A 19766-nucleotide genomic window follows, 5' to 3' on the forward strand; every position below is an offset into this window, starting at 1 on the left:
ATTCTGGAAAGTACTTTCCGAAATTATGTAACAAAATTTTTCCGGAAAATACTTTCCGGAATAAGAATTTACTATTATGAAAAGTATTTTTTGGAATAAAAACTTTATTATTCCGGAAAGTAATATTCAGAACAAAAACTTTACTATTTCAGAAAGAGGGGTGCGAGAAAAAGAAAGAAGAAGGGAGGTGCGGGAAAAAGAAAGAAAAAGAGGGGTATAGGGAAGAGAATGAGCAGGGGTGCGGGGTGCGGAAAAAAGAAAAAAGAAGAAGGGTACGGGGAAGAGAAAGAATAAGGGTGCGGGGTGCGGGAAAAACAAAAAAGAAGAAGGGTGTGGGGAAAAGAAAGAAGAGGGGTGCAAGGTGCAAATTTAGAAATTATATATATATATATATATATATATATATATATATATATATATTTTTTAAAAAGGGTAATTTAAAGATTTTATATATTTTATAAAAAAAAAGGTGTGTTTATATGAAAACAGAGGTGTATTTATCATCACCCATATGATTATGTTGATGGAAACGTTAATTTTAGCATTCCGAAAAGTATTTTCCGGAATAGTAAAATTATTGTTCCGGAAAGCATTTTCCGGAAGTATGTTTCTTATATAATTCTGGAAAGTTCTTTCTAGAACATTAAATTTAGTATTTTGGAAAATATTTTCCGGAATTATGTAACAAACACACTTTCGAAAATTATTTTTCAGAATAAAAATTTACTATTCCTAAATATACTTTTCGGAACAAAAACTTTATTATTCTAGAAAACACTTTTCAAAACAAATAGTGAGAAGAATTACTTGGAAGAAAAAATGCATATGGTTTTACACATTTCTCTTCGATATTGAACCTGCTTACAACTTATAACAAAACTAAAAAGGGAAGAGGATAATACAGAAATTGAAAAGGGAAGAAGGGGAGGTATGGAGGTGCGGAGAAAAAAGTAAAGAAGAAGAAACGGGGTGCACAAAGAAGAAAGAAGAATGGTGAGAAGGGAGGTGTGAATCTGAAAAATTATAAGTTAGAAAAATAATAAATCCGAAAGTGTGCTTGTTACATAATTATGGAAAATATTTTTCGAAATACTAAATTTAATGTTCCGGAAAGAACTTTCCGGAATTATATAAGAAACAAACTTCTAGAAAATACTTTCCAAAATAATAATTTTACTATTCCAGAAAATATTTTCCAGAATGCTAAAATTAACGTCTTCATCAATATAATTTTATTTAGTTAGAAAGATATTTTAAGAATTTTATTTTAAAAAAAGAGATTAGAGATATATTTATAAAAAATAGGAGGTGTATATATCATCACCCTATTAATAAATGTCATCACAATGAATGTGTGGGATATAATTCAATTATGAAGCCCAAACATGTAGAAGGCCCAAATTCAATGGGACCAATTCAACGCGAGATTCAGCAATTTGGTAGTTGAAACAACATCAGGGTTTCCAACACAAGTATATATAAAGCAGTAGCCACATCTTCTTTGTCATCAGCTTCTTCGTGTGTTCTGTTGAAGAGGTGAGTTTCTGGTTCCTTTTTCTCTCTCTCAATGTGATTGAAATATTTCTAATGTTGGTAGCATTTGTCATGGAAGTAACCCTAATGATAGTAAAAAGGGGGGAAAATGTTGAAGGCTCTACAACAGAGTCAACAGCAGGGGCTTGTTTAATGGTTACCTGACTGCCGCTTAGAGCCGAAACGAAAGAACCAGTTGAAGATCCTTGAAATCAAACGCCTTTTGTTTCAAGACACAATTTCTGGTCAAATTGCTTTTAATTTTGTTCTTAACAATTGTTGATGTTGTTGGCACTTAAGTCAGACACGGGTGTTTGTTGCGATTTCTCTAAACAAACAACCTTTTGCATGGTGCCTATATATAGTTCGGCTACTGATTCACGATTGGAGGAACCCTCTCTCATGGTATCCTTCAAATTTCATGCAGCTATATTTTTTTCTTTTAATTTTTGAATGTTTTCATCTCAATTTCCACTGCCCCTTAAATCGCACACACATCAAATCATGTTTTTCCTTAAAAATCCCTTGGTTTTTCAATCACCCCATTTTTGAAATTATCATGATTTCAATGTTTTTGTGCTTGTGTTCTAAATCAATACTTAATTATTTATTCAATTACGAGGAAAGGGAAGTCCTTTATCAGTGTATTTTTTATCCATCAAAATTGAATTCAGTGTGAAAATGTTGTATACAAAATCAATGGATTGATCTCCTTAATCTCTTAATGGGCAAGAATAAGGGAATAAAACTATAAAAGCACACCCAATAAATATTTAATCCCTTGATGGGTGAGGATAAGGGAATAAAATTTTATAAGCATACCCAATAAATGTTCACAAAAAAATAAGATAAAAGGGAATAAAAATATGGATAATATTTAAGTATAATCTTCTAATTATTATTGGGTTTGATGAAATCCTCTTGGTAACCAAACCTAATTTTTCCTGTGACAGAGCGTACCAAACCTAATTTTCCTCAAGTCATCACACTCCAGTAAGAAGCATAAAAGGCATAGAGAGGAGGGAGTGAGAAGAATTAGAAGAAATATAAGTTTTGCTTAACAATACAACATTTGTTTGTGACACCTGGTAATTTATATAATTGTTTTTGTATAGTAATTTGTTAGTTTTTTTTCTATAATAACTTGTAAAGATTATTTTTAGGAAATTAAACTTATGTAGGGCAATGCAAATCTGCACCTACACTGCATTGATCTAATCCATCATTATAGTAATATAATTCAAATCATGTTTTATTATGAAAACTGAAACTAGAATTAACTGTGACCAAAGTATGTTTAGTACAATTTTCTTTTATTGTTTAAAATTATCTTTTTGATTTGAATTGTTTTAAAATTGATTGATTTGAAAATCAGGTTGGAAAAAATAGCAACAGTTTAAAAAGTGATATCAAACAACCCAAATCATTTTTTTTAATAAAAAATATAGATATAATTTAAATCTTGAATCCCATCTATTCGTTTGGATTTAAATTGAGCGGGCACAGTAGAATTTGTGTTTACTTGGTGCATCCGCAGACAAACATATGGATAAAATATACAATAATGATTATTAGATACAAAAGAATAGATGTGATAGGAATAAATATATGTAATATGAAGTGAAAGAAATAAACAAACGAGGGATTAATTGTTGATGGATTTTTTAAAATGTGTAAAAAAAATCTCTCAAGGTGTATTACAACCTACAACGTTCTTTTTAAAATTAATTGATATGCGAAATTCATTTTTGTATCCAGTTTTTTTTATAATATTACTTCTAATTGCCACATGATTATGGTTAGACAATGAATTATGGGGAATATTACTTTCTTAATAATAATGGTCCATGAAGAAGTAAAATAAAAATATGACTATATGTTTATATTTAGCTAAATTATGTTTGCATTCTTAAAATTTAAAATGAAATTATTATAGTGGCCATTAAAAAGTACCACTATGTTAAAATTAGCCGTTTTGTTTAAAATTGATTTTTTTTATATATAAAAATACATTTTTAAAAGGTAAATACTAAGTACACTCTTTGTGAGACTCGAAACTCTTGTCCCCTTGTTTCTTTTTTTTCCTCTTCATTCTCATTTCTTCCTAAAGCTTATTCATTGTGGTTTTATTTTTAAGGCTGAAGTGGTGGAGCTTAAGCTGTGAAAAAAGATTTTCTTCCTCCATTCTCTTCTTCTTCTTCCTCGTGGAGCTTGGGATTGAGGTAAGGGAAACTGCAAAGCTTGAGATTTTGACTTGCATGTTAGGTTGTTTGAATGAATGGAGATTTGATTTTGAAATTTGAAAATGGGAGGATGAATTTGAAGTGATTTGCATGTTGAGCATTGGGGTTCAGGTTTCTTGATGAAAGGTTGAACATTGATGATTTTCTTTGAATTTGGCTGCATGCATGTTGAATTTCCTATGTTTTCTGGTTGTATGAACAAATTGGGTAGAGATTTTGAGTGTAGATCATGTTTAGAGGAAAGATTGGTGAAAAGAAGGAGATGATTAAAGGTGAAATCCATGGTCGTGGAGCAAAAAATTGTAGTGGCTGAGTTTTGCAGCCGTGGTTCGTGGCCATGGCCGTGGAGCAAAAATTGTAGTGGTTGAGTCTTGCAGCCATGGCCATGGTTTGTGACCATGGCCGTGGAGCGAAAAATGTAGTGGCAGAGACTTGTAGCCATGGCCGTGGTTCGTGGCCATGGCCATGGAGTAAAAATTGTAGTGGTAGAGACTTGCAACCATAGTCGTGGTTCGTGGCCATGGGCGTGGACAAAAAATGTAGTGGCAGAGACCTATAGCCATGGTTGTGGTTCATGGCCATAGCTGTGGGAAGGAAACTGAACTAGCAAAAATCTAGTGCTAAAGCACTGATTTGAGCGCTACAGCGATGAGAGTAGATGACCAAATTTGGTCTTGAGTTCTTCATCAAAGTTGTAGCCATTGATATTAGCTTTTCAATGGCGCTGGAATCACCCAAAAAGGAGGTCTAGAGCTCTAATTATGACATTTTTAGTGAGCAAATATCAAGTTGTCAGCATTTAGTAAAACAGTTGCGGTTTTTACAATTTTTAACATGGTAAATGAGGGAATTAGAAACTGAGTTCTTCATGAAAGTTTTAGAAAATGTTCTTGTCTTTCATATGAGATAAGGATGAGAGTGATTGGAGTTGTAGAACTCTCTATGGGTTGTTTTATGTGAAGGTTGTCAGTGTAGAAATACGTGATTTTGATAAATTGCATGTGATACATGTTGTATGATGGGTTAAATTGGTGAACATGAATAGAATGCTTGTGTCTATTGCATGTTTTGTGTTATAAGATGATGATAATGAGCATTGATATGCTATCTTTGTGTACTTGAAATGATAATAAGCACTGGAATGCTATCCTTGTGTAGTTGAAATGTGATGAGCATTGATATGCTTTATATGATTGATATGCTATGTTGAATTAATTGTGGAGCATAGATATGCTATTATTGTATGAATTGTTAAGCATTGGTAGGCTGTTATTGGTTAAGATGTTAAGCATTGGTATGTTATACATGATTGATATTGTTGATCTCTATATGCATTGGCTGGATGTAATGTATATAGTAGATGTTTGATGAGGTTTGGATGCTGAGAATGTGGTGTGACATTATAACATGATGGCTAACATAGGATTTGAAGAGAGAAAATTATTTCGAAAACTGAAGATCCTTCATAGGATATCTTGGAGTAGTGCTCGGGTAGGCCACTGTTTGGAAAACCCTCCTTGAGTAGGTGTATCTCTTAGAATAGGTTTTGAGGTGTGTTGAGTCTCCTCCAAATCCTTAGTTATTGGTTGAGTAAGGTAGGCGGTCGAGGGCTATAACCCTTAACCAAGTACTTGGAGAGGTTGTGTGGTTCCTCAAGGATAATTAGTGGGTGAATTCCATATATGATTTGGTAATGCATGACAAAGTTGTGATAAGCCTATACCCAGTTGTATTACTCCTGACGGTGGAACCGAACTTTCCTAGTATAAGTGATGAGACCCGAGAAATCATAGGAGGGATTAGTATCCCATTTTGCTGTAATCGAGCCGATGTTTCGGGCATGAAAACGATTGGGTTGATTCGGTAGGGTGGAAATCACTTAGACTGTTCATGTTGTTAGGAGATATGAGTTGAAATGCATGACAACACATATGTGTTGATGAGTTGATATTGTGATGATATGAGTTATATGTGTTGATGTGTTGTGAAGGTGTTGTTGAGATGTGTGTTGTTTATGCGTTGTATGTTGAATAAGTTGATGATGATGATAGTGTTGCTAGATTACCTGTGTTGTAAATTGCTTTTAAATATATGTTTAGGGATGACAAAAATACCCGTACCCGCGGATATCTGTGGATAAAATCCGCTACGGATAATAAATGGATAGGCTAATTGGGTACCCACAGATAATGGGGACGGATAATTTTTTACCCGTTTATAAATGGGACGGGGGCGGGTATGATGATATCCATACCCGCGGGTACCCGTTTAATATTATTTCTTAAATATCCTAATTATCCTTGTACCACATAACCCTAAAACTACACTCTCTCGTCTTATTTTCTTACAAAAGTGAGGTTGATGAAGTTACCGACATTTGTGAAGCATGTTATAAAATTATGTTGGATGTAATTTGATTAATTTTCTAGCTTTGGTTGGACTAATAAGATTTATGTATTTTAAGTTGTTTACTTTCATTTGGAATTATGAGATTGAATTATTGTAGCTTTGTGATGAGACTTTAACTTACTTGTGAGATTGATGTATTTTAAGTTATTGATTATCTTGAATTTTTATTATTATTTCAACAAAATTAACATTAAATAAAAGTTCAAAATTAACATTGAATTTTTATTTTTAATATTTCAATGACATTAAAATATAAACTTAAAATTATTTGTAATATAATCTTTTTTAATTTTTTAAAAATTTTATAAATATCCATGGATATCCGTAGATATCCGTGAGTATTCAAGAAATTCATGGATACCCGCTTAATGAATACCCGCACGGATATGGGGTGGGTATGAGGCCAATTTTCATTCAGCGGAACGAGGGCGGGTTTACTATTACCGGTCCCCATGGGGCCCCATTGCCATCCCTATATATGTTGTTGAAAGGTGTGTAATACATGTGTTATTTGTTGTTGTGTTGAATACGGTAACTATTATGACGAGTTGTATAGTAGTTTGTGTTGAGGTGTTGATACTATGTTAATTAGTATTAATATGTTAAATTAAGTTGAAATGATGTTAAGATATATAACATGTGTGTTCTTTGTTATTTGTGTTGGATGTTTAATTATTATAAGTTGTATATAAATTAATTATCATAAATATAAAAATATTTATATATAAGTTTTTTAAATATAATTCATATATTTAAATATAATATTTTTTAATATAATTTGTTATAAATTTTAGTTATATATAATAAATATTTAACATGTACATAATTTTATAATGTTAACAAACAAGTTTATAATATTTAAATATTTTATTATTTGATAATATGAAAATATATTTTATAAGTTGTTTATATAATGTAATTTTATTTTTATTATTTTTTATTTTACAGATAAATTCAACAAATCAATTCAATCCATATTAGGTATGATGAGATTAGTCCGAATTTGAGATTGAATAATAAAAAAGTTGAATTAATTTAATTCCATCAAAATTAATCGGATGGGATAAACAAAATAAATAAAAAAAATGCACCTATATAAAGTATGGTTATTCTTGGCTAATTCAATTCAAACAGAAGAAGGCATAGTAAAGATGAGTAGCGGCAATAGGAACGGACCCCCAAAGCACCAGAACAAGTACGCTTGGAAACCCAACGCTGGCCGCAAGATCAACGAAACTGTATGTAACTATAACTATCCAAATATTCATAATTGAAAACACTTGAATATTAATATTATTATTCACAATACAGGAACCTGGAGGAAGGTTCAGACCTCTCTCTGAGATCACTGGGGTGTGTCCCCGTTGCAAGGAACAAATCGATTGGAAACGCCGTTACGGAAAATACAAGCCGCTTGTTCAACCCGCCAAATGGTATTTTATTATCTATCCACTTTTTTTTTCATGAATTCTATTAGTTTTTTATTTTTTAGCTATTTGTTGATTAATTAGTTAATTGGGTTGCAGTCAGAAATGCTCCAAGCGTAATGTTCGCCAAGCTTACCATAACGTGTGTTCTGGTTAGTATCAAATTTGTTTTTTATAATTTTAATTTCGGGTCTTTGTAAGTGGGTAATTTTGAAATCAGTGCAATGAGGAAAAAGAATGGATTTTTGGAGTGTGGAGGTGGAAAGATGAAAAGGGTATGGGTTGAATTGGTGGTGTTTGTGAAAAGTGCTCTGAGGATATATGAAATAATACCTTGATGAAATTAGGTGAAAACTGAGTGGAATTTGTCTTTTGTTTTGTGTGTTTTTGCTTATTGGCTTTATTGTTGGTGTAGGTTGTGCCAAGGTGCATGGTGTGTGTGCAAAGTGTTGTTGCAGTCGGGACCGAATTGTTGGAAGGTTGTTTTTCCCACATTTGAGGAGGATTTGGTTTTTGTTTGCATTTGTAGCAACATAAGTTTTGTGCAAAATGGATATCAGATAACATTTGCTGACGCCAACACTCATCATAGGAAAAGATGAATTTGTATTGACGTGTTATTTTGTTTTTTGTAGAGATATTTTGGAAGTTGAGGCCGAGCAAAAGTTGCTTGAGGAGGTTTCTTTTTTTATGACATTCCCTCCCTTTTGAATGTTTGCCTTATTCTTCTATGGAAAGCAGAATCTGGAAATAATACTGGTATTTTTGTTGCAGGCCATTAAGAACTCCCGGGAGAGAGAAAGGAGATCCCTATTGCGTGCTGTAAGATACTAAAACTAAGGCTATTCATTTTCTTAACTGCAGATTCTGCTTCTCTATTATGCCTACCACGCACTCTGTCTAATCAATTTACCCGACAGTATTTAAAACCAAACATAACTATATATTTGTATGTTGTTATAGAACATTTTATTTCATTTGAAAATCATATCACCGAATTGAGTTTGTTAAACAATGTCTGTTTTAAGAAGTTTCTTGTAGTACCTGCCGTTGATGCGTATGTACTGTTGCATTTACATGTAGTCACATAGTTTCTTCGAGCTTATATTGGTATTCTAAAGTTTATCCAAAATCTACACACATGATGGTGTAAGCCATAATTCATTCTCATTTATGACAAAGGCAGTACCTATACTATTTTTGAAATGTTTTTCTTACTTTCCTGTTCTGCAAACATGCATGTTGCTGATAATTCTTCTTTCTACTTTTGCTATTAGATGAACAAAGGAAAATCTAAGAGTTCAGATAGTGCCCCAACAGATACTAATGGTAGTAAAGTTGGACAATTATTTCCAAATGCGTCACTTGAAGACTATGCCAAACTGAACAGAGTTAACGTGGAGCATGATGATGGTGAAATTTTTAATGGTAAAAATGAGGATAGCGAGGGCAAAGCTTGTGAAGATGAAGATAATAACGGTGACACTGAAGATTATGATGAAGAAGATGATAACAGTGAGAACGAAGATTGTGGCGAGGATGTCAACAACAATGATGAAAACATTCCTGATCATACCAGTTCCAAAAATGAATGATTCAGGACGATAGTATGTCAGTTTCCAATAGAAATTCAAATTACAACACTTGTATTGTCGCGGTCTGTTTTGGCTATACCTGGTGAGCTTTAGGTTAGAGATATTTTGTGTTGAATACAAATTTTGTTTGTCTTTATTTTGTCAATCAATATATGCTTTTAGAGTTTAGATGAAATATGCTCTTGTTCACCTATGGGTGGGTGTCTCTTGTTTCATTGTATTTAACTTTTGAAGTATAGTCTTTAATCTTTATAATTGTTTTTGATCCACTCAAATTTCACCTGATTCCTGATCTGTTCTGCTGACAATGACCATCAGGTATCAGTTTATTATTTAACATAATGGCTGCATTTTGAGCCACATGGGTCTACTTACCCAACAAAAAAAATCTGTCTTATGAGAAATACTCTAAATAGTTGAGATTTGTTTTAAGCTACGTTAGATAAAATTTCAAGCATTTGATAAGAACTTAACGAATAAGTATTCAATTAAATTGTTTATCTAAATAAACTCTTAATCGAATAAAATACTTGATTATGCGTTAAATATTTTAAAATTTGGAAACTTTGCGGGAGTAAGGATGCAGATGACTTTCATGAAACTAAATTTTGACTCTTATATGGAAAAAAAATCGAGGATAAATTGCCTTTTGAGATTTGTAATATAGGATTTGTCAATGCTTTTAATATTAAAAATCATAATCAATAGCGTTTATTCGTTTGTTTGGGATATAAGGTGCCTGAAAATATCGTGTCATTCTTTGCAAGAGAAATGTTCGTAATATACACACTTCATTGAAGATTTTTTATTAGTTATTGTAAATTGTGAATCTGGAATACATCAGATAATGTACAGGGAGACAGACAATGACTTTGTTACTGAGATGTATAGTGCATGTTAGACACGTGGATGCATGATTAACACGTGGGATTCATTTGTCTCATATGAAAACAGTATATACATACCCTTGTAACAGTATAAATAAAAAGGTTAAGTGTTAAGCCTAGTGCAGTACAGTTTTTCTCTCTCTCTCGTGTCTTATTGCATTTTGATATTCTTTGATCATCTTGATTCCTAAGTTCCCGATTTATTCAACAAGTGGCGCCGTCTGTGGGAAAGTGGAAAAGAAAGATAATCAAGAATGGCAACAAAGTTTGATATTGAGAAGTTCACCGGAGCCAACGACTTTGGGTTGTGGAAGATCAAGATGGAGGCAATCTTGATTCAGCAAGGGTGCGAGGAAGCGTTGAAGGGGGAGACAAACATGTCATCATCTCTGACGCCGACAGAGAAGAAGAGTATGATTGATAGGGCGAGGAGTGCAATTGTATTGTGTCTTGGTGATAAGGCACTAAGAGAAGTTGCAAAGGAGAGAACCGCTACTGGTATGTGGGAGAAATTGGAGTCTTTGTATATGACAAAGTATTTGGCTCACAGACTTTGTTTGAAGCAACAACTTTACTCGTTCAAGATGGTGGAATCAAGAACGATTGAAGAACAGTTGGCAGATTTCAATAAGATCATTGATGATCTCGAAAATATTGGTGTGAAGCTTGAAGATGAGGACAAGGCCGTTATTCTCCTAAATTCTTTACCAAAGACCTTTGAGCATTTTAGGGATGCGTTGCTATATGGGAAAGATCAGGTGATTACTCTAGAGGAGGTTGTGACCTCTGTTCGAACCAAGGAGTTACAAAAACTTCAAGATTCGAAGGGTGTAGAGGTATCGTCTAGTTTGGCAGCAATGAAGGGTAAGGGAAAGAAGACAGAGGGTAAAGAGAAGAAGGCAAAGTCTGTAGGGAAGAAGCAGATCCAATGTTATAAGTGTCAGAAGGTTGGTCATATCATGAAGCATTGTCCTGAGAAAGGTGCCAAGGAGTCTCGGATTCAGGAAACTGCGGATGTTGCAGAGGCTTCAGAGGAGTATGAATCTGCGGGGGTTTTGGTGGCTTCGTCTGATGACTCATTGAAGAGTTGGGTCATGGATTCAGGGTGTACGTATCACATGTGCCCTGTGAAAGATTATTTTGAGACCTTAGAACTGAAGGAGTATGGGACTGTACTTCTTGGGAACAATAAAGCTTGCAGGGTCCAGGGCATTGGAGCGGTCAGACTAAAGATGTTTGATAATCAAGAAATGTTGCTGCAGAATGTGAGGTATGTTCCAGAGCTAAAAAGGAACCTTATGTCCATTAGCATGTTTGATGTTATGGGTTATTCCACCAAGGTGGAGGGTGGAATATTGAAGGTGTCCATAGGAGCGTCTGTAGTTGCTAAGGGAAGCAGAAGTAATGGACTGTACATTTTGGAAGGGTCTACTGTCATTGCACATGCGTCTGTAGCAAGTCAGACGATATTAGACAAGGCTAAATTGTGGCACTTGCGTTTAGGCCATGTTAGCGAGAAAGGCTTGGTAGAGTTGGAGAAGCAACAACTGTTGATGGGTGATAAGCTTCAGAAGCTGGATTTTTGTGATCAATGTGTTTTGGGTAAGTCTCATAGAGTGTAGTTTGGGACAGGTAAACACACTTCCAGCAGACCATTTGAATACGCACATGCAGATTTATGGGGTCCGTCAAGAACTCAGACGCATGGAGGTGGATCTTATTTTTTGAGCATTATCGATGATTTTTCGAGGAGAGTATGGATTTACATTTTGAGGAACAAAGCTGAAACGTTTCAGAAGTTCAAAGAATGGTATACTCAAACAGAAAATCAGCAGGAGGTCAAGCTAAAGGTATTGAGAACAGACAATGGGTTGGAATTTGTTTCAGATGAATTTAACAATTTTTGCAGGAACCAAGGAATTAAGAGGCATAAGACTGTGGCAGGGACCCCTCAACAAAATGGACTTGCTGAAAGGTTGAACAGGACCATATTGGAGAGAGTCAGGTGCATGCTTTTGGGAGCAGGGATGTCTAAGGTTTTTTGGGGAGAAGCTGCAAATACTGCTGTGTATCTGATTAACAGGTGTCCTTCGTCTGCTCTAGGGTACAAGACACCGATGGAAGTTTGGAGTGGAAGACCAGCTGACTACTCTAATCTGAGAGTGTTTGGGTCATTGGCATATGCACATGTCAAGAAAGATAAGCTAGGAGCACGTGCTGAAAAGTGTATCTTCCTTGGATACGCTGAAGGAGTCAAGGGATATAGGCTATGGAGGTTAGAACCTAAACCTTCAAAGCTTATTATCAGTAGGGATGTAACGTTTGATGAAACAAGGATGGGAATGCTTGATGGAAACATTGAAAATGGGAGAGAGAAAACTCACATTGAGGTGGAGGCATCTACGAGCAGACTTAGGGAAGATCATCCAATTGATTCATATGATGCATTAGACGATACATCAGGCGAAGCTGAGCAAGCAGCTTCAGACTCAAGGGGATCAAAACGTGTTGTCAGTGACTATCAGCTAGTTCGTGATAGAGAGAGGAGGGTTCCAAAACCAATTAGAAGGTTTGGACAGGCTGACCTTATTTGTTATGCTCTAAATGTAGCTAAAGAAATAGAAGGTTCAGATGAACCGAGGAACTTCAGGGAGGCACAGGAGAGTAGTGAGAAACAACAATGGCAATGTGCCATGGAGGAAGAACTTGAGTCGCTGAGAAAAAATAACACATGGAGACTTGTAGACTTACCTAAAGATCAAAAGGTAGTCGGATGCAAGTGGGTTTTTAAGAAGAAAGACGAGATTCCCGGGGTTGAGAAAGCGAGGTTCACAGTGAGGATTGTGCAGATTGCATCTGAGGATAATCCTGCTAATATGTTAACCAAATCTCTACCAAGATGCAAGTTTGAAAGATGCTTAGACTTGGTGGGCTTCGTTTGAAGGGGCTGGAAGGTTGATCTGCTGAAAGAGAAGAGAGAAGCTTCAGAAGATCGTGAAGGTTTGATTTCTGATATTCAGATTCAAGGTGGAGAATGTAAATTGTGAATCTGGAATACATCAGATAATGTACAGGGAGACAGACAATGACTTTGTTACTGAGATGTATAGTGCATGTTAGACACGTGGATGCATGATTAACACGTGGGATTCATTTGTCTCATATGAAAACAGTATATACATACCCTTGTAACAGTATAAATAAAAAGGCTAAGTGTTAAGCCTAGTGCAGTACAGTTTTTCTCTCTCTCTCGTGTCTTATTGCATTTTGATATTCTTTGATCATCTTGATTCCTAAGTTCCCGATTTATTCAACAGTTATAATTTATTGAAAATGACAAATATACATCTTTACAAATTTGTGATCGGATCGAGAGTATAGCAAACTTCACTAGCCCCAATTCATTTTTTTTTCGTTCTTTTTCAATTTTACGTCTTCCATAATTTCTTTTAAATTATAAACTACCCCTTAAGTTCTCAAGCACAGAAAAATTTGCTCCTAAGTGACTTAGTCTGGTTTAGAGATTATTTGAATACGAAATATTTATAAGAACTTTTTATATATATATTATAAAATATATTAAAATATAAATACTTTGATTACTTGAAAGTACACATTTCCTGCAAAGCCTTTTAGGTTCCAAGTGGCATTGGTGACTCATAAGGATTACGAACAAGTAGTAAGGAAAGCTAGGAGTAGGAAAACACCAGATATAAATTTGTGCCTCAAGTAGATGAAAGACTCAATTACCTTCAATAATAATATCTTCGGGAACATTTTTAAATGCAAAAGTAGAGTTCTTGCTAGACTAAAGGGCATAGAACTTGCTCTTGAAGAAAAGGAATATGAGAATCTAATCCAATTAGGAAAGAGCCTTCATGAGGAATACAATGAAATTCTCCTCCAACAACAGTTCCTTTGGATCCAAAAATCACGTGAAAACTTGATTCGCTTTAGAGATTGGAACACGGAAAATTTTCGCCTTTAAATGCATGTTCGCAAAAAGAAAAACAAAATTCACAAAATATTTCTTGATGACAAAACTTGGAATACAAATCTAAGTGTTGAGATTGGAAGCGCATAGGTATTTTCTAACCCATTTTACTGATAATGTTAATCTAACTTGGCTTAGTTTTAGGTTTGCACTATTCCCCAGCTGACGAATGAGGAAACCTACTCTCTCATAAATCCTATCACAATAGAAGAGGTCAGGAAAATGATCATGGGAATGAAACCACTCAAAGCCCCAGGTCTCGACAGTTTCCAGCCATTTTTCTACAAGCAATTCTGGCCCATTGTGAGCAAGGATCTCCAATATCTCGTGAAGAAAGCATTTAGAAATAGGTAATCTAATCCAAGCCTACTAGATACAATTCTGGTCCTGATACCAAAGGTTGACAATCTGTCCTATCTCAATGACTTCCGTCCTATAAGCTTATGCAACATAGCATATAAGGTAATCACCAAGATTCTTGTGGCTCACATTCGACCTTTCTTAGTGAATATCGTTGGTCCTTTTCAAGGAAGATTCATACCAAGGAGGGGTACAACTGATAACGTTTTATAAGCACATGAGGCCCTCCATTGTATACATATAGATAGAACAAAAAAAGTGTGTTGGTCATCAAGGTAGACCTTGAAAAAGCATATGATTGGTCAACCGACACTTTCTTCGTGAAACCTTGGTGTTATTTGTCTTTCCCGCACCGATCATCAGGCTTATCTTGTGGGGAGTCATTAGGTCTAGGTTCTCAGTTCTTTGGAATGGATCAACACTTGAAGATTTTGCTCCAACCAGGGGTCTTAGAGAAAGGAACCCCTTCTTCCCCTATCTTTTTGTCCTCTGCATGGAAAGGTTAGCATCGAGAATAAATGATTTGATGGAAGGACAAGTATGGAATCCTATTCACCTTTCTAGAGGGGGACCGCTACCCTCCCATCTTATGTTCACAGATGATCTTCCCATGTTTTGTGAAGCCATGAAGAAGTAGGGTAGTATTGTGAAGAAAACGTTATCCCAATTTTTTGTAGCATCGAGATTAAAAGTAAATATGTAGAAGACTAAGTTCATTTGCTCCAAAGGAATTAGAAGTGATAAGAAAGCAACATTAGCCAACACTCTGGGCATCAAATGTTCAATCTTCTTGGGAAAATACCTTCGTCATAATCTTATTACTAGGAGAGCATCTTCTCGGGACTTCAAACATGTTGTTAACAAAGTTTGAAATAAAATGGCTTCATGGAAGAGGAAACTCCTAAACCATGCGGGAAGATTGTTTTTAACAAAAGTTATCCTAACAACCATACCAATATACTCCATGCAAGCTTACTGACTTCTCCAAGCGATTTGTGAGAAGTTGAATCAAACAGCCTGGAGCTTTCATTGGTCTAACACCTAAAACTCTAGAGGTTGGAGTTTTGACTATTGGGATCAAGTAATAAAACCAAAGATGCATAGAGGATTGGGTGAAAGAGATGCATGACAAACAAACATAACAATCGTAGGGAAATTGGTTTGGAAATTTATTGACAAACCTAAGACACCTTGGGTTAATTTCTTGAAACATAAATACTTGGGATCGCACTCAACATTATCCCCTGAAAAATCAACCAACATCTCCTCTTTGTTTTATGATGACTGGCTTGGATCTGGTCCACTTTGTGAAGCAATCCCTTATGTGCATATTTTGGAACACAAATTAAGGTGGTCGATCTTTGGTAGAGTAATACTTGGAACACAAATGTTCTTAGTACTATAATTCCTCGTCAATTCAAATTGAGAATACAAAATTTTTGCATCCCCCAAGTGTGTTCTGGGATAGATACCTTTATTTGGAAACACAATACATTCGGTAGCTTTTCAATCACTTCGACATATAATTGGTTGATCAAAGATATAGAGTCATGCCCTCACCCTATGTGGAAGAAGATTCAGAAAACTTCACTACCAGAGAAGATGAGACTATTTTGCTTTTAGGTTGTAAATAATGTTCTCCCTGCATATTGTAAGAGACATACATGTCATATAGCTACTTTTGCAACTTGCACAAGTTGCTCAAATCCTATGGAAGACACGTTACATGTACTACATGATTGTCCCTATTCAAGGGAACTACATAATAGGTTTGGCATCTGCTATGGTTCCCTTCTATCCCTAACTAGCACTCTCTTGTGGCTCAACAAAATCTTGGGTCATGAAAAGCATTTGAAGATCATTATGGTTCTTTGGTAGGCCAGGAGATGGAGGAATAACATGATCATTGCAATAGATAAATGGAATGTCCAGTACATAATTTGAAGTATCTATATTAAACTTGCATAGCTCCCATATCTCAGTATAACCCTGACGCAAAGATCGATTCCTACCTTTTGGCCACTGCCTAGGAATCAGTTTGTGAAACTAAATATTGATGGAAGCTGCTCACCTACAAATGATCTCATGAAGTTAGGTGGTGTTGTTCAAGAAAGAATACGCAGATGAGTCTTTGGTTTCGTTGAAGCAGTTAGGAAGGGTGATCATATCCTAGCAAACTTCTTGCACTAAAAAGTGGGTTGACCAAATGTTGGGAGAGAGGATGGAAATACCAGTCTTATGAATCAAATTGTCTTGAAGTCATTTAGTTGATAGCCAATTGGGATGAGGCAATAATCTTCTGACATAAATATTATAACATTCTAAATAAGATTCATGACCTTCTTAGAAGGGATTAGGCCACGAGCATTTCTCACGACAATAGAGAAGCTAACATTGTGGTTGGCAGGCTGGAAATTTGGAGCATCGAAGATGATACATGGAAAATGTGTATGCATAATCCACCGAATAACATCCTGGAGTTGCTAATGGATAACATGGTTGTTATGTAAATTACATGTATTTATTTGTTTTGTTTTGTTTTTTTTTTAATTTCTTCGCGTGCTAAAAAATACTAATTTTAAATGTGATTTATATATTCAAATATAGTATATATATATATATATATATATATATGTATATATATATATATATATAATTTATTAAAAAAATTTAATTATATATAATAAATATATTTATACATTGCACAAGTTAAAACACTAGTTAAACTATAATTTTTGTTTTGTTTATCAATTTTTCTTACAAGTCATGTATTTCCTGTAATATTAATTATAAAAGCTATATTGTCTCTTGACTTGGTGCTTTAAATAGTATACTTTATTAAATAATTGTGATCTCAAATTTTATTTTCATTATCATATGATGTGGCGTAGAAGACTGGAGCATAAAACTTATGTTACTTTCTCTTATATATATATATATATATATATATATTGTAAATATTTTCTTAATTTTAATCTTGTATTTTTTGGTTAAATAATATATATATATAGGGGTATATGTAGTATATTTGGGAATGTGCAACTAGTATTTGACATGTGTTTTTTGGGCTTATTTGGCCCTTGAAAAAGTTAAGAGTTATATCTCCATCACAATGGACAAAAATTATGGTCTCACACATTATATTACTTGTTCACACATCACCTACCAAGTAACGTATTTCATACACTAGTCACATTTTTCGCATGTTTGTTTTTACTCTCCTTTATCTACTGATACACCCTCATCACACTTTTAATTTGTGCCTTGCTATGTGACAAGCTCTTAGAAAAATGTATTAGATTTAGAATTTGAAAGATAATTTTAGTATAAAAAAGTTTTGTAAATTTTAAGGAATTTTAAAAGACTTTGTAAAAATGTCATGACTTTTAAAATTTTTTAAAAAAAACTTTTAAAACTTGGATTTTAATCAAGATTTTATAATTCAAATTTTAATATTTTGATGGATTTGTGTTATAAAATTTTAAAAGATTTTATACATTTCACACGAAAGTATAGATTTTAATACCACAAGATTTAATATAAAAAAATATAACAAATAATAATAAAAAAAAGTAAAATCAACACAAATTTTCTTATCTTTTAACAAATAATTGTCTTTAATGTTCTTTTAACTAACACTTCTTCACATATCTAAAGTTATGTTAGTCATCCATGCATTGACATATGCACTTGAATTTAAACAATATGTTTAAAATTATAGTATTCATTAACTAGTAACATTAAAGATAAAAATTCATCCACTAATTCAATTGAAAATTCATTAGAACGACATTCTTTGTGAAGAAAGTTATATAGTGTTACATGTTAATACAAGTTCAGTTTGTATCTTAAATATAAATAGTGACCTTGACTTAAAAATTGTTAAGTGTGATTTAAAAATATTAAATATCCTCTCAATCACATTTCTTGAGGATGTATGGTGTAAATTGAAAACTTCATTTTCATTTTGAAGGCCAGTATCATGACTTATAAAGTGTTTTCAATATAGGTTTCAAAATTTTATATTTCAATATGAAATTTTATTAAAAAATAAAGGCTAAAAACCTATTTTGGTCCCTTATAATAATTGTTTGTTTCAATTTAGTCCCACTTTTATTTTTTGTTTCAATTTGGTCCCAAATAAATTAATTGGTTTCAATTTGGTCCTTAATAAATTAATTGGTTTCAATTTGGGACTTCCGTCTAAATTATTTAAACGGAGTTAATTGTTGGCCACGTAGATGCATACGTGGCATCCACGTGGACGCCAAATTGTGTGAAAACACCTAGAACCAGCCCGTTCTGAATGCACTCTTTGTGTATTAATTTTGCATCTGAAATGGCCGTTCCAGATGTAAAATTAACACAAAACCAGTACAGCAGAACGGCCCGTTCTGAAACCAGAACGGACCGTTCTGGTTTCAGAACAGGCCGTTCTGGATTTAGAACGGCCCGTTCCAGAACTGACAATACTATATTCTTTATTAATTTTATTAAAAAATATAATAATTTTGAAAAATATTTTTTTATGGTAAAAATTTTAAAATTACTTATTTTTATAAAATACAATTGTTTTATAAATAGAGTAATAAATTTTTCTTTTTCTCTTTTTGTCTGAATAAATATTTAAGTGTCACTTTATAATTTTTTGCAACTTATTTAAAATTAAAGGAATAAAATGATAAAAATTAATAGGATAAAACTTTATAATTTTTTTATCTTTCTGTCTGAATAAATATTTAAGTGTCACTTTATAATTTGTCACTTTATTTTCTTTCAATGTCCTCTAAATTTTTACACTCATTTAAAACAAAAATATTTTATATGTTAATTTGAATTAATTTAACGAAGTATCATATGATTTTTAATTTTTTAAAATTTTTTATAAATTTGATCTATACATGAAAAAAAATTTAATTTAACAATTAAATTCTTAAAAATTTGATATAGAACATTAATTATTAACTAGAATAAATCTATCAAGACTTACTCTTGAAGTAAGTAAATTTTTTCTTCATTAAAAATGAAGATAATTTTACCACAAAATAAAAAACAATTAAACAATAAAATAAAATATAAAAAAATATTAATATATTTATTATATTAGGTATAACAACATAATTAAAATATAATTAATAATATATATTTTATATAATTATTTATTTTATATATAAAAAAAAGAATGAAAAAATTTTAGTGGGGGCAAGTGCCCCCACTATGATTAACTTAGATCTGTCCCTGCATATGGTTGTTTATGCTTAGCAGTCTGGAACCAGAACGGCTCGTTCTGAAACAAGAACGGACCGTTCTGGTTCCAG

At 33.4% G+C, this 19766-nt stretch overlaps 1 protein-coding gene across 7 annotated transcripts; it reads left to right on the forward strand.

The window, feature by feature from the left end:
• Positions 1 to 1419: 1419 nt before the first annotated feature.
• LOC109805106 (uncharacterized) lies at positions 1420 to 9476 on the forward strand. Of its 7 annotated transcripts, XM_020367077.3 has the most exons (11): positions 1543 to 1938; positions 2487 to 2621; positions 3671 to 3755; positions 7134 to 7166; positions 7320 to 7423; positions 7497 to 7618; positions 7712 to 7764; positions 8028 to 8091; positions 8248 to 8290; positions 8387 to 8434; positions 8890 to 9476. In XM_020367077.3, the coding sequence occupies exons 5-11, from the start codon at positions 7337 to 7339 to the stop codon at positions 9205 to 9207; spliced, it is 735 nt and encodes a 244-aa protein (XP_020222666.1). In that variant the 5' UTR covers positions 1543 to 1938; positions 2487 to 2621; positions 3671 to 3755; positions 7134 to 7166; positions 7320 to 7336; the 3' UTR covers positions 9208 to 9476. The 7 variants fall into 7 exon arrangements, with proteins under 7 accessions (XP_020222663.1, XP_029128547.1, XP_020222665.1 ...); XM_020367074.3 differs by lacking the exons at positions 1543 to 1938; positions 7134 to 7166 and adding an exon at positions 1420 to 1536; XM_029272714.2 differs by lacking the exons at positions 1543 to 1938; positions 2487 to 2621 and adding an exon at positions 1420 to 1536.
• The last annotated feature ends 10290 nt before the right edge of the window (positions 9477 to 19766 follow it).

This window comes from Cajanus cajan, chromosome 9 (assembly GCF_000230855.2).
Source record: "Cajanus cajan strain Asha chromosome 9, NIPB_CcT2T_4, whole genome shotgun sequence".
NCBI lineage: Eukaryota > Viridiplantae > Streptophyta > Magnoliopsida > Fabales > Fabaceae > Cajanus > Cajanus cajan.

What these genes read in the sequence shown, in the direction of transcription:
- LOC109805106 (XM_020367074.3), top strand. Translation starts at nt 7,337, where the DNA reads ATGAGTAGCGGCAATAGGAACGGACCCCCAAAGCACCAGAACAAGTAC. An exon ending in TTACCATAACGTGTGTTCTG is followed by an intron (nt 7,765 to 8,027) that starts GTTAGTATCAAA and finishes TTGTTGGTGTAG; the next exon opens with GTTGTGCCAAGGTGCATGGT. An exon ending in GGAGATCCCTATTGCGTGCT is followed by an intron (nt 8,435 to 8,889) that starts GTAAGATACTAA and finishes TTTTGCTATTAG; the next exon opens with ATGAACAAAGGAAAATCTAA.